Source organism: Oryctolagus cuniculus, chromosome 1 (genome assembly GCF_964237555.1).
Source record: "Oryctolagus cuniculus chromosome 1, mOryCun1.1, whole genome shotgun sequence".
Classification (NCBI taxonomy): domain Eukaryota; kingdom Metazoa; phylum Chordata; class Mammalia; order Lagomorpha; family Leporidae; genus Oryctolagus; species Oryctolagus cuniculus.
The window spans coordinates 39,783,509-39,796,609 of record NC_091432.1 but is presented as its reverse complement, the minus strand read 5'-3'; the positions used below and the strand labels follow the sequence as shown (position 1 = coordinate 39,796,609).

General features: G+C 36.0%; 1 protein-coding gene across 11 annotated transcripts in view; it reads left to right on the top strand.

Moving 5' to 3' along the window:
- ANO3 (anoctamin 3) overlaps positions 1-13,101 on the top strand; it is a 426,063-nt gene that overhangs the window by 395,047 nt on the left and 17,915 nt on the right. For all 11 annotated transcript variants that reach the window (XM_070072318.1, XM_070072307.1, XM_051825141.2 and 8 more), the window contains 3 exons: positions 1,783-1,916; positions 3,311-3,463; positions 5,545-5,692. In XM_070072318.1, the coding sequence (XP_069928419.1) occupies positions 1,783-1,916; positions 3,311-3,463; positions 5,545-5,692 (435 nt within the window). The remainder of the gene's footprint in view (positions 1-1,782; positions 1,917-3,310; positions 3,464-5,544; positions 5,693-13,101) is intronic.

Sequence of the window (13,101 nt, the reverse complement as noted above, 5' to 3'; positions counted from 1 at the left end):
TTTTGTATTTCTTTGTTGGCCTCCAAATTTTGTTAGAACATTCCTGGCCAGAGACATGTGGGTTTCAGAAATGATATTGTCTCTGGGATTTTCCACAAAGTATTTTGTTAAATTCTGGCAGTCTTAGGGCATGGATTATGGAATCATCCAGATCTAGCTGGTTCAAATTCTTCTCAGTTCCTTGCTAATTTAGCTTAAAATTTATCTGAGACTGTTTTTTTTTATTTTAAAGATAGATTTTTTTATTTATGAAAATGAAGTGAGCTAACCCAATGGATTTTATACGTTCACCACAAATAACAGCAGCTTTTAGAAAAGAGGTTACTATACAAGTCCTCGGTTTTCAAAAGAGATTTAGGTAAATCTTCTAAATGAAGAGAACTGACAGTAGAGGATTTGGAAGCTCATTCCATTTTATCCGTGACTCATCTCTTTTGAAACAGGATTTGTGAAACATTGTTTGAAGGTGCTTGAGGAAATTAGGGGTCTGACATGCTGTGAGTACTTCACAAGGTGGTATAGTACTCACTTTAGTATGAAGAATGATTCCTTTTTTGATATCATTGTCAAGAGTTTGCTTTCAGACAGCACATTTTCCCCATAGCCTTGCCCAGATGGTCAGCCTGGATCTCATACAGCAAATTCTAAGAGCACTATGACAAGAGACATTCTGCCTGTGTTTTTCCAAAACCTGGGCAAAAGTTTTGTGGAAGAAAATTTAGATGGAGTGGATAGTTAGTAAAGCAGTGGTTTTCAAACTTTTCATAGTCTCACTCTTCAAATGAAACTTTAAACAGAACCAAAATAAATAAAAAAGAAACAACTTCAACCCTTTTTCATCATTGCCAGGCTCTTGTAGGAAACTTCTGTGGGACACACTGCAGACAAGTTTTCTTAAATAATTCATTACCCAGAAGTCTTTGATATTTGTATGCCAGAATATTTCTGAATCACATAATCTCAAAGTAGTTTCTGGATGGAGAAAGTGCTAGTATTCCCTTTCCAGGTCTGAAAATAGATTCATAGAGACAAATCCATTGTCTAACATTAATTCTTAATTGCAGGAGCAGAATAGAATCATTAATGGTCAAATGCCTCATGTATATAAACTCAGAGAGATGAAGTGGCTTGTAAAAGTCACACAGCCAGTGCTTTGCAGCGGGGGGAGAGACTAGACACGAGATCTGTTAAAACCCTACCTGTAGCTTGCCGTGATCATCTAGTGGTTATTACTCTGATGTGGTTGCAGCAACCTCGGTTTTAAAATCCTACCTAGGATTCAGTTGTTTTATGTGGAATATGATTTTATTCATGGTCAGAGGGCACAACCCAGAAGATTTTGGGTTACAAGCAATAAAGATCTCAGATCCAATCACAACACACCGGAGTCTAAGTATTTATATAGGCAGGCGTTGAAGAAGGAATCTTAGAAAACAATATTTGATCAATATCAAGGAGCATCTTAGTGTATGGGGGATGAATTCCTATATAAATATTCAAGTGTTTATAAACTCTAGAAGAGGTCAGGAAGGCTGGGGATTATTCTCCCATGCTAAACTTTTTAAAAGGCTTTTAAAAAGTATTTTAAACTTTTCCAGAACATTTCTTACTTTCAGATTTTTAAAAACTTTTTTTAAAGTTGGGACCTACAAATCTCCAATTTTCAGGAATGGCTAGTGTAGTCCAAGATTAGTTGTGTTTCTCATGTCTTAATACACAATTTATTGTGTACCACATGCTTAAATAGGAGCTCAAAAACTGGTGGTCTGCCTTGTGATGTAGGTTGATTCAGAACTGGTGGTCACGCCTTAAAATCAAGCGGGGAATGCAAGACACTTCCATACCTCAGTGGGAAAATGACTGGAATCTGCAGCCTATGAACATTCATGGCCTGATGGATGAGTACTTAGAAATGGGTAAGGAAAGAACTTCTGTAGAACTGTTCAGCTTCCTTGATATTGTATTTCTACTTCTCATGGGCTTTAGTTCAAGACAGAAAGCCATCTATTTGCTTTTCAACCCCACATATTCTAAAACATATCTAAAAGACAATTATATGTTTTCCCTGATCTGGGATAACTAACAGAGTACCTAAAATGTAGTATATTGGAGTGAAATGGACATTTTGAGAATTGATGATTGCTTACAGTCCTTGTCTCTACTATTGAAGAACAGTGTTTTTCCTTCATACTATTTGTTGAACTCTATATTTAAACTTATGGGTATAAAGTAAACTGAAAATAGATCTTTGTAAAAATGAAGAGTGGGGATAAGAGAGAGAAGAGGAAGAAGAATTGTAGCATGGGCAGGAGGGAGGGTAGAGTGGGACATATCACTATGTTCCTATGTTCCTAAATCTGTGTATGTGAAATACATGAACCTTATACACCTTAAATAAAATTAAAAAAAAAAAAAAAGCATCTGCAGCTTTATCTCAGTGTGCTAGAGGTATGAAGCAGTACCCTTGGAAGACACACATTTTTTATCCCCTGAAAGCCATACATTTGACTTGAATGTTTTTCTCACAGAGGAGCACCTAGCTTTTGAGCAAATATTTTGAAGAGAAAAATGGAGCCATACCAATTTCTTGTTTAGGAGACATACCATCCCACCCAATAAAGCCATAATTGTTTTTCACAATAAACCTTTGCTCAGACCAAGTCTGTCTTAGTATCTTTGAGAATCTTATTTATATTAAGAACATAAAAAAATTCCATTCTGTTAGAATCACGGGGTATGGCCTTGACATTTACTTTTCTCTGACCCTCAGTTTTCTTGTCTATAGAGAGAGGGCAAGATTACTACAGGTCCTTAGGGCCCCTTCCAGAACCAACCATTTTCCTTTCAAGATCATCTCCTCTTTGCTGTCTTCCTCCTCTTCCAGCCCTCCTCCTCCTCCTCTTCTTCTTCCCCTTTTCCTTTTTCTCTTCTTTCTTCTCCACTTTTCTCTTTTTCCTCCACCCCCTACCCCTTTGCCACTCTTTCTCTTTGATCTTTTTCTTACTTCCTCTTCCATCATGCTTCACTACAGAGAGATGAAAACCACACAGACTTTAAATTCATTCAAATCTGAATCTGAATGCAAGCTTGAATAGTTTTCTAGTTGGCTATCATTTACAAAACTTGTATAACAGTCACATAGTTGTATGAGCTAAAGTTTTTTCAACAGTTAAGTGAGATAAGCCTGTTGATTTTATAGAGATGTTGAAATCATTAAACGCAATTTATATAAAGTGCTGATTTGTCCAAAGGAGACGGTCAGTAATGATATGGTGTATATCATTAAATTTCTAATGCTGTCCTTTTACAGTTTTGCAATTTGGCTTTACCACCATCTTTGTTGCTGCGTTTCCTTTGGCACCTCTTTTGGCTTTGTTAAACAACATCATTGAAATCAGGCTGGATGCATACAAATTTGTCACCCAGTGGCGGAGGCCTCTACCAGCTCGAGCAACTGACATAGGTAAGAACTAGAAAATAAATGTTTTTCATGAATTATTTGAAGACTCCTTGTGTGCATTGATTTCTAATTTTTTTCTTATCTTTTCACTTCATTTTCCATGAACTTGCAAATGTACCCTCCTATTTTGTTATAGTAGGACAAAAGTCAAAGTCAACATGGCCTGATCTTAGGAGAGCATGAGTTCCTATTTTGAGTACTCCCTTTCAACCATCACAAAATCTAAATTTTAGTTAGCAAAGGAATTAAATGAATACTAACTTAGTTGAGAGGAGATTCATTTCAGGTATGCTGTTTCAAATACTTATTCATAACTTAAAAGGATTTTATATATGCCTTCACATATAAATAAACACAGTTCTATAGCAGTGCTAAGATTGCTTTAGTGGTTTTTACTATTTATTTTTTACTTTTTAGGTATTTAGTTTTTACTATTTCAAGCAACATTGAGGTGAACAGCTTTATGTGTTCTTTGTCTAATAATTTCTTCATGATAAATTCCTAGAATGGAACTTCTGTTCTAAGAATATGTACATTTAAATTTTTGATACATAATTTGGCGACATGTCCTCCAGAAATGAGCCAATTTACTCTCTCATCTTAAGCACATTAGTATAATTTTCCCATTCCCTCAGCAATACTAGATGTAGTACAAATTTCCTTCTGCTACTGTTCCATCCTTGATGATCTAAAGAGGCTAAATACATATCTTACCTTATTACATTACTGGCATTTTTGTAACTATGATATTCAATATATTTTTATTTCTTTATGACTATTAGCAAATATATGTTTTAGGAATTATATATGATTTGGTAAACTCTGTGTCCAGACTGAAAATATTAACCTTTGACACATGAATATATTGCAAACATTTTTCAAATGCTAGTATTTAATTTATTCACTTGATCATGAATAAAGTTTTAAATTTTAAATATAACCGAGTTGATACAACTTCCTTTTGGTTATCATTTTTGACATTCTTAGAAAGGCCCTTGAAACTCATGATTTTATAAACCATTGTTTGCATTATTATTTTTAGATGTCTGTTACTCAGTTTCAGTTTGTTAGTTATTTTTTGTCATTTATGATTCTATTTGAATTTTGATTATTCTGGAATTTGGTATTGGTGAAATTGAAATTTGACCCCTTTCCCTCTAATATTCTGTTTTCCCAAAATTATTAATAACAAAAATTTCTTATTTTTGATTATCATTACTTCAGTAAAATTAAAAGTTTATTTTTGTTGTAATCAACTTTTTTTACAAAAGTCAGTGTCTTGTCTTATAACTTCCTCATCAAGTAAACTCAAATCTCCTTTCTTACTTGTTTATTTTTAATTGCAACTCATTGTAGCCACATTATCAAGATTTTCAAAAAAAACAAGGGCAGGAGGCAATAACCATGCTATTTAATCTCCAATAGCATTTTTGAATATTTTTCCACAGGATTATTTTCATATCTATAGTTTTAAAGCTAAATTTAATCTTATGTGAAACATCAGTTCTGACCATAATCAAAGTATGTTAATTCTCTTTTCAACTTCAAAAGCTTTTGCATGTGTCCATAAGATGCCAGATTGACCTTCTAAAAGTAGAAAATATCAACCGACAGTAATTTGCAGATCTCAACACAAACTTCAGTTTCCTGTTGGTAATTTTCCCTCAAAAAGATACTTAACAGAGAAAAAGAAAAAGATTGTAATGAATATAGATCTTTCAGACTGCACACAATCAAGAAGAACTGGACAATTTTGTTCATTGTTTTTATTGCTTCAGCAAGTTCTGTTCGTCAAGATTTGAAATATCTTTAACATCCGTGCCATGTCTCATCAGAACAGACACGAATGATATTTCAATTTAAAAATCTTTCTAAATGTGGTCTATTTTCCCTTGGTAGAAAAAGTATACATAATTGCTGTAATACTTGGAGTGGGATGCTATATTATACTATATTAAAGTGAATAGTGGTCATAGATACAATTCCAACCTATGTAAAATCTTTCCAAAATCTGATTGATTAGAGGGTTTTCTTTTCTTTCTTTTTTTTTTTTTTTTAAACTTCTTTAATCTTTCTCCCGACAGGTATCTGGCTTGGAATTCTTGAAGGAATTGGTATATTGGCTGTGATCACCAATGCATTTGTAATTGCCATTACGTCTGATTACATCCCACGTTTTGTCTATGAATACAAATATGGCCCCTGTGCACATCATGGAGTACAGAATGAAAAGTAAGGTTGAAATTTATGCATTTTCCTGGAATATTTTGCTTCGTAATTAAAATGGAAACGTATTGGGAAGTTTTGTTCTGTGATTATTAGAGGTAATGTTTCTGACCATTGCATTTATACTGTGTTTCTCAGATGGAATCAGTGAGGTAAAAAGAGAACAATGATTTTTAGAGTAAACCATTTTAGAACTTACCTTTTTTTATTTTCAAATGCATCACTGGTATCAAAAAATCTTAAAAATATTATAAAATATTTAGAAGTTGGATTCTAGAACTGGAAAAGACTTTAGAAAACACAGAGTTCAATATTCTTTTTTTTTTTTAACTTTTATTTAGTGACTATAAATTTCAAAAGTACAACTTATGGATTGCAATGGCTTCCCCCCATAACGTCCCTCCCAGCCGCAACCCTCCCCTTTCCCACTCCCTCTACCCTTCCATTCACATCAAGATTCATTTTCGATTCTCTTTATATAAGGAAGATCAGTTTAGCATACATTAAGTAAAGATTTCAACAGTTTGCTCCCACACAGAAACATAAAGTGAAAAATACTGTTTGAGTACTAGTTATAGCATTAAATCTCAATGTACAACACACTAAGGACAGAGATCCTACATGAGGAGTAAGTGCACAGTGACTCCTGCTGTTGATCTAACAAATTGACACTCTTATTTATGACGTTAGTGATCACCCTATGCTCTTGTCATGAGTTGCCAAGGCTATGGAAGCCCCCTGAGTTCACCGACTCTGATCATATTTAGACAAGGCCATGGTCAAAGTGGAAGTTCTCTCCTCCCTTCAGAGAAAGGTACCTCCTTCTTTGATGACCTGTACTTTCCACTGCACTGGGATCTCACTCGCAGAGATCTTTCATTTAGGTGTTTTTTGTTTTTTTTTTTTTGTTTTTTTTTTTTTTTTTTTTTTTTTGCCAGAGTGTCTTGGCTTTCCATGCCTGAAATACTCTCATGGGCTTTTCAGCCAGATCCGCATGCCTTAAGGGCTGATTCTGAGGCCAGAGTGCTGTTCAGGACATCTGCCATTCTATGGGTCTGCTGTGTATCTCACTTCCCACGTTCAATATTCTTATGCAGAACTGGGGGAGTTGAAAGCCATGCTGCTTAATCAAGTTGATGAAGAGAACAAAGATAGTTTGAGGAGAAATGCAGAATATGAAGGAACTGTCAGCTATCTGAACAGAGATTTTCCAGGGATTTTATAGCTAGGTAATTTAAAGTATAGAAACTGTTGCCCTAGACTTGTCATCAATGTATGAGCTGTTAAAATTTAAATCCATACATTTAAACAGAGTTTCTAAACCTCTACACTATTTTAAATCAGGCAATTCTATTGTTTTAGAGGAGAGGGGAGTTTCGTGTGCATTGTAGTATATTTAGCAGTATCCTTGTCTCCTCCTCAAGATGTGACACCCAAACTAATGTCTCCAGACATTGCCCTGGGGACAATAACTGATTTAGATGAAAGAAGATATTGCAGAATTCAAGAAGGACGTGGACTTGAGGAACTGAGTAGAATTAGAGTAACATGAAAGAGTTACACTTGAAGATCAGCCTTATGTGTAGGTGTAGGGGCAGGAGACAGAAGACTAATAGGAGAAGCTGCCTCTCCTCATTCCTTCAAGGGCAGCCTTGTACATGCAGCTGTTCTGGATGCAAGACCGATGCCAAAACCCAATGAGCACTGATAAAGGATAAACTTGTCCCTTAACTCTAACTAATGTTTTCTCAGAACGCTGAAATAGCTATCTGAACATGAATGTCTCAATTTAATAAACACATGGGTGTTATTTTATTTTACCTTTTAGTGTCTAGTCAGAAAACTTTAAGTTGAAGTGAGCCACATTAGGTTATAGTTCTCACTCTGCGTTTGATTAAAAGGCACATTAATTCTGAACTAATTGGTTCACAAGAAAGAGTGGTCACAGGCCTTGTGATTAAAAAATTGTGTCTGAGATAACATTTTATGAACTGTAAAGTACTATTCAACTATAAGGTTTTATCTTTTTCCCCCCTAAATTCAAAATGGGCTAGAGCAGATTTTGAGTTTAAAATGTATAGAATTGTTTGCTCTCTTTGTTATGAGCTTTATTTGCTAGTATCTCTACTGCCACCTACTGGATGGTAAAAATGAGATTGGCTAGGCCAGCTCTAGTACAATTTCAGGATCTGCTTTTCTTGAGATAGAATCTGAATCCTCCATATTCAAAGACTAAGAAGGTAGACTAATGTGCAAAAATGTAGAGCATTTAAACAGTCTTGACACCCTGTTTTTATAGGAGCACCCTGCTTTCTAGGGTTTTTCTCTTTTTTTCAGGTGTCCGTAGCAGCTAACTTGGAATTTGTTCATTTAGATTGGGGATTTTCAGAGCAAGGTGACAGGATACCATGGCACTGAGAAGGAAGATATGGTGGCTGAAATTATGTGGTCTAGGAGGGTCACGGAAGTAATAATTATAACCTCTATAAGCTACTCATGCCTCAATAAATGTCATTAAATATTCCATGTGACAGAATGGGACTTGTGCACAAAGCACTTCTACATAACAAAGTGAGATGCTGCATGTCCCTAGTGTGCTTTCTGGGGTTGTTACATGAACAAACTTATTTCCAGCATGAAATAATGACTGTCAGACAAACTGCAATAGTTCACACTATTCAGTTGATATTTGTTGATATTAATAAAGTTCAAGCTTTGAGTTGAAAATCAGAATTTTAGATAACTTTTATCTACCACTTTGAGCTTGAATGCTTTCCAGCACTCAGATTTTCTCCTGATAAAAATGTGATATTAAAAATTGTTCATTTTTATATTCTATAATAAAGATACATCAATATTTGGAATATCTGTATAATTCAGAGAACTACTACATGTAGAGCTTTGGTATGAAATCAGTGAAAATTATTCAGACTTTTCTGAAGTGCTATTAAAATAGTCCTTTTTTTTCGAACTACTTATCTATGTAAAGCCAGATTTCTACTTACTCTTCAACCTAAACAACATATTGCAACAGATTTAATATAGAAATAGCTATGAGATTCTAATTTGCCATTAAAACAGACATTATAGGGATTTGCAAACATGTAAAGTAATGTCATTCTCACAATTTTTGTCTTTCAGAAAGTGTAGCTATCTTCAAAATATACCATTTTAATATAAAATTTATGGTATATTTGATGGTCATTTAAAATGAATTAATAAGTAAATATTTTGATATATTACTCAGTTCAGTGGATATTTCTATTTTGAGGGGGAGCTCTTTTGAATTCGCATTTTTTTTTAATGTTCAAGGGTCAGTCCTGAGACCCAAAATTTTGAGGAGTCCTAAAGAAAATCACCTTGTCTTTCTACAGTTTTTAACCTATAGCATAGTTTTTAATAATATATATATGTTTTAATGTTATAAAAAAGTAACCTTAACTATAACAATTCTTTGAATGTAGCTAGAAATCTAACCTGCTGATCATGGCAATAATCATTTTCCCCTTTTCCTTTCATTCCCTCTTTTTTCATCCTACTCATTTAAGAATGATGATAATCACTTCCCCTCACTTGGTTATACTGCCTTGGTAGAATCACACCTTTGGTTCTCCAAATTCTGTCCACTCTGCACTGCATGCATTTATTACCTGTAGAAAAAAACACCATTACTCACTTTCTCACACCTTGCAGGGACCTAGCAAACATTTTATTTGCCTAGTCTACTTGCTCTTCTTTTTCAGTGAGCTTTTTTGTTAGTTTCTTTTCATTCCTCAAGACTTCAGTAACTTCTTTCTTATTCTCACCTTCACCCCATCTTGCTTTCTACTTCGCTAGGATAATTGTATTGATTACAAAGGAACCTTCACAGATTATATGTTCATCGTAACATCTACCTCCCTATAGAATGCATCACATACAGTTTGCCTTCTAGTTATTACAACTTGATCTGTGCTCCTCTTAAAAGAATAATCCCTCCTCTTGACCCTGTATCCCTTCCTCTTTCCCTGAGAAATGCATCTTAATAACCTACCCTTTCTCTCACACATGGCCAATTTTGAAACATGCTCTAACTCTTCCTGTCAGTTTTCAATAAAGTCCTCCCTTATACCTACTGCCTGCCAGTCTGTCTTAGCTTTTATTTCTAACAAAACACACCCAAAGAGTTTTCTATTCCTCTTCCTATAATTCCTTTACTCCTCTCCTTCAAACTCTCCAATAAGGCATATGCCCCGCCATTTCACTGAAAGGTCTTGAATGACTTTCACGTTATCAAATCCATTTGTCAATTCCCAGTTCTCATATTCCTGACTTATGACCAGCAGTTGACAACTCATCATTCTTTTCCTGATACATTTTATTGACTTGACTTCCAGAAGGCCAAGGACTTTGATTTTCCTGCTGTGCTACTAACCACACCTGCTCAGTAACTTTTGTTAATTCTCATTTCTCAGCTTAAAAAAAAAACACATTTATTTATTTATTTGAAACTTAGAGTTACACAGAGGGAGAGAGAGAGAGAGAAAGGGAGAGAGAGAGAGAGAGGTCTTCTATCCGCTGGTCCACTCCCGAACTGGCTGCAATGGCCGGAGCTGCGCCAAGCCAAAGCCAGGAGCCAGGAGCTTCTTCCACTCTCCCACATGGGTCCAGGGGTCCAAGGAGTTTGGCCATTTTCTACTGCTTTTCCAGGCAACAACAGAGAGCTGGATCAGAAGTGGAGCAACTGGGACTCGAACCAGCCACAACATGGAATGCCAGAACTGCAGGCGGTAGCCCCACCTGCTATGCCATAGCACTGACCCCTCTCAGCTTCTTAATTTGGAGTTTACCACAGAATAAGTTTATGTATATTTTTCCTCTTTTTCTATTTTCATTTTCCTGATGGTCTCATTCAGTTTCATGTATCTAACTTCATTCGTGAATTCCAAACTTGATTATTCTACTTTGTATTTGACATCTGCTCTTATGTCCTTAATGGGCATCCCAGGCAAACTATCTGCAAATTTAAACTCAAAATTTTCCTCAAAACCTGGCCAACCTTCAGTCTTCTTCATTGCAGTCAGCAATCCCGTCCTGTGGCCCAGGCCCAAATCTTTGGGATTAGTTTGAATACCTATTTTTCCTCATACCCTATATGGTCCTCTGAAAAGCACATTGAACCTACCTTGAAAACATTATGCCACCTCAACGACTACCACATAGTTTTAGGCACTATTCTTTCTCACTTGGATTCTTTAATAGACTAACTTAAAACTTAAGTTCAATTATGTAATTCAACTGTTCAGAACTCAATAGTCTTATATCACTCTAAGAGCTGAACTCTAGTTCATACAAAGTGATCTTATCTGGACTGATTTCCTACCACTCTTTCTTCCTTCCCTTTCTTTCAACTTAATGTCCTCTCACAATTCTTGGTGCATGCTAAGTTCTTTGCTCCTTCTGCTTAAAGCTCTCTACCCACAAACATCTGCATGGATGCTTCCTTTAAGTCCTAATCTTTACTCACGTACTACTTTCTTAAGAAGGTCTATGCTAAAGAACCTATTTGAAATTTTATTCCACTAATCCCCGTTTCCCTTGCTTCACTCCATTATACTGTATAGCAGTCAGGGTTTGTTATTTTCTTCAAGGATTTCCAATATCTCCAATACCATTTTTGAAAAGATATTCCTTTACCACTGAATTGCAGTGGTGTTTTTGTCATGACTGAAGTAAGTGTGATCTGTGGACTTGATTTTGGACTCTTGCATCTATTACATTGGTCTATTTGCCTTTCCTTGCAACTACACCATAGTTCCTTATTTATTGTAGCTTAACATTAAGTCAATATGAGGTACAAAATATATCTTTTTTAAAGGATTTATTTAAAAATAGAGAGAGAGAAGGAGAGAGAGAAGGAGATATCTATCTGCTAGTTCACTCTCAAATGGCTGCCATGGCCAGGGCTGGGCCAGGCCAAAGCCAGCAGCCAGGAGCTTCTTCTGGGTCTCCTATGTGGGTGCAGGTGTCCAAGCACTTGAGCCATCTTCCACTGCTTTCCCAGGCACATCAGCAGGACACTAAAGCAAAAGTGGAGCAGCTGGGACTTGAACTTTCTGTGCCACAGCGATGGCCCAAAATGTTTCAAACATTTTCTTTTACAACATTGACCTTGGTAGAATACATTCTTTTAATTTCCATGTGAACTTCAAATTCACTTTTTGTCAGTTACCATTTAAAAAACTGAGGGAATTGACATTTCTCAACAATCCTTGAATATACTATCTGATTTCTTTTGTTTTTGTCTGTGTTGTATTATCTGAGAACTGTTTTTATTTAAAGTTCAAATGTAGCCCGCACCACAGCTCAATGGCTAATCCTCCACCTGAGGCGCCGGCACACTGGGTTCTAGTCCCAGTCAGGATGCCGGATTCTGTCCCGGTTGCCCCTCTTCCAGGCCAGCTCTCTGCTCTGGCCAGGGAGTGCAGTGGAGGATGGCCCAAGTGCTTGGGCCCTGCGCCTGCATGGGAGACCAAGAGAAAAGACCTGGCTCCTGGCTTCGGATCAGCACGGTGCGCCGGCTGCAGCGGCCACTGGGGGGTGAACCAAAGGAAAAGGAAGACCTTTCTCTGTCTCTCTCTCTCACTGTCCACTCTGCCTGTCAAAAAAAAAAAAAAAAAAAAGTCAAATGTAGATGTTCTATAAATCAGATTTACGACTTGTATTTTGTTTTGATCAAATAATTTGTAGATTATTTTGTGTTCCTTAAGAACCCAATTATGCCATATGTAAATAACGAGAGATTCATATATTCATTGTATTAATTTGTTATATATTTTTCTTCTACTTGTGTAATCTGTGTTGAATAAAAGCGCTAACCGTGAAAATATTTCTCTTGTCCTTGGCCTTAGGAGGAAGTGTTCAACATATTGGACATTTCACTATTGACTATATTAGTAGTTTTTTGCAGGTATTCTTTATCAGATTAAGATCTTATCAGATTTTAGTTTGCTGAGTGGTCTTTTCATGAATGCCAAATTATTTTAACTAATTTTATTTATCTATTATAATTATTGTATCATTTTCTCCTTTTGTTTCATTAATGTGGTGAATTTTATTGATCAATTTTTATATGATAGAGAATAGTCTTAGATTGTGAGAATCAGCTCCACGTGCTTGTGAGGTTCACTTTAAACTTGTTGTTTTGCTCCACACAGCTTCAAATCTTTGAGAGGGTAACTAGATGTGTGTTAGAGGTAGGCTTCTCTATCATGACTTGTAACAGGCCTTTGTCTCTTACATGTTATAAGACTCTGCAAGACTTCATTCTGCCTTTTGGAAGCTTCACATTCAGCTGGCCTTCCCCTGACCCTGCCTCCTGGAATACCCAAGAACATAGCAAATATCTCATGACTAAAATGTCCAGACTTTTCTGA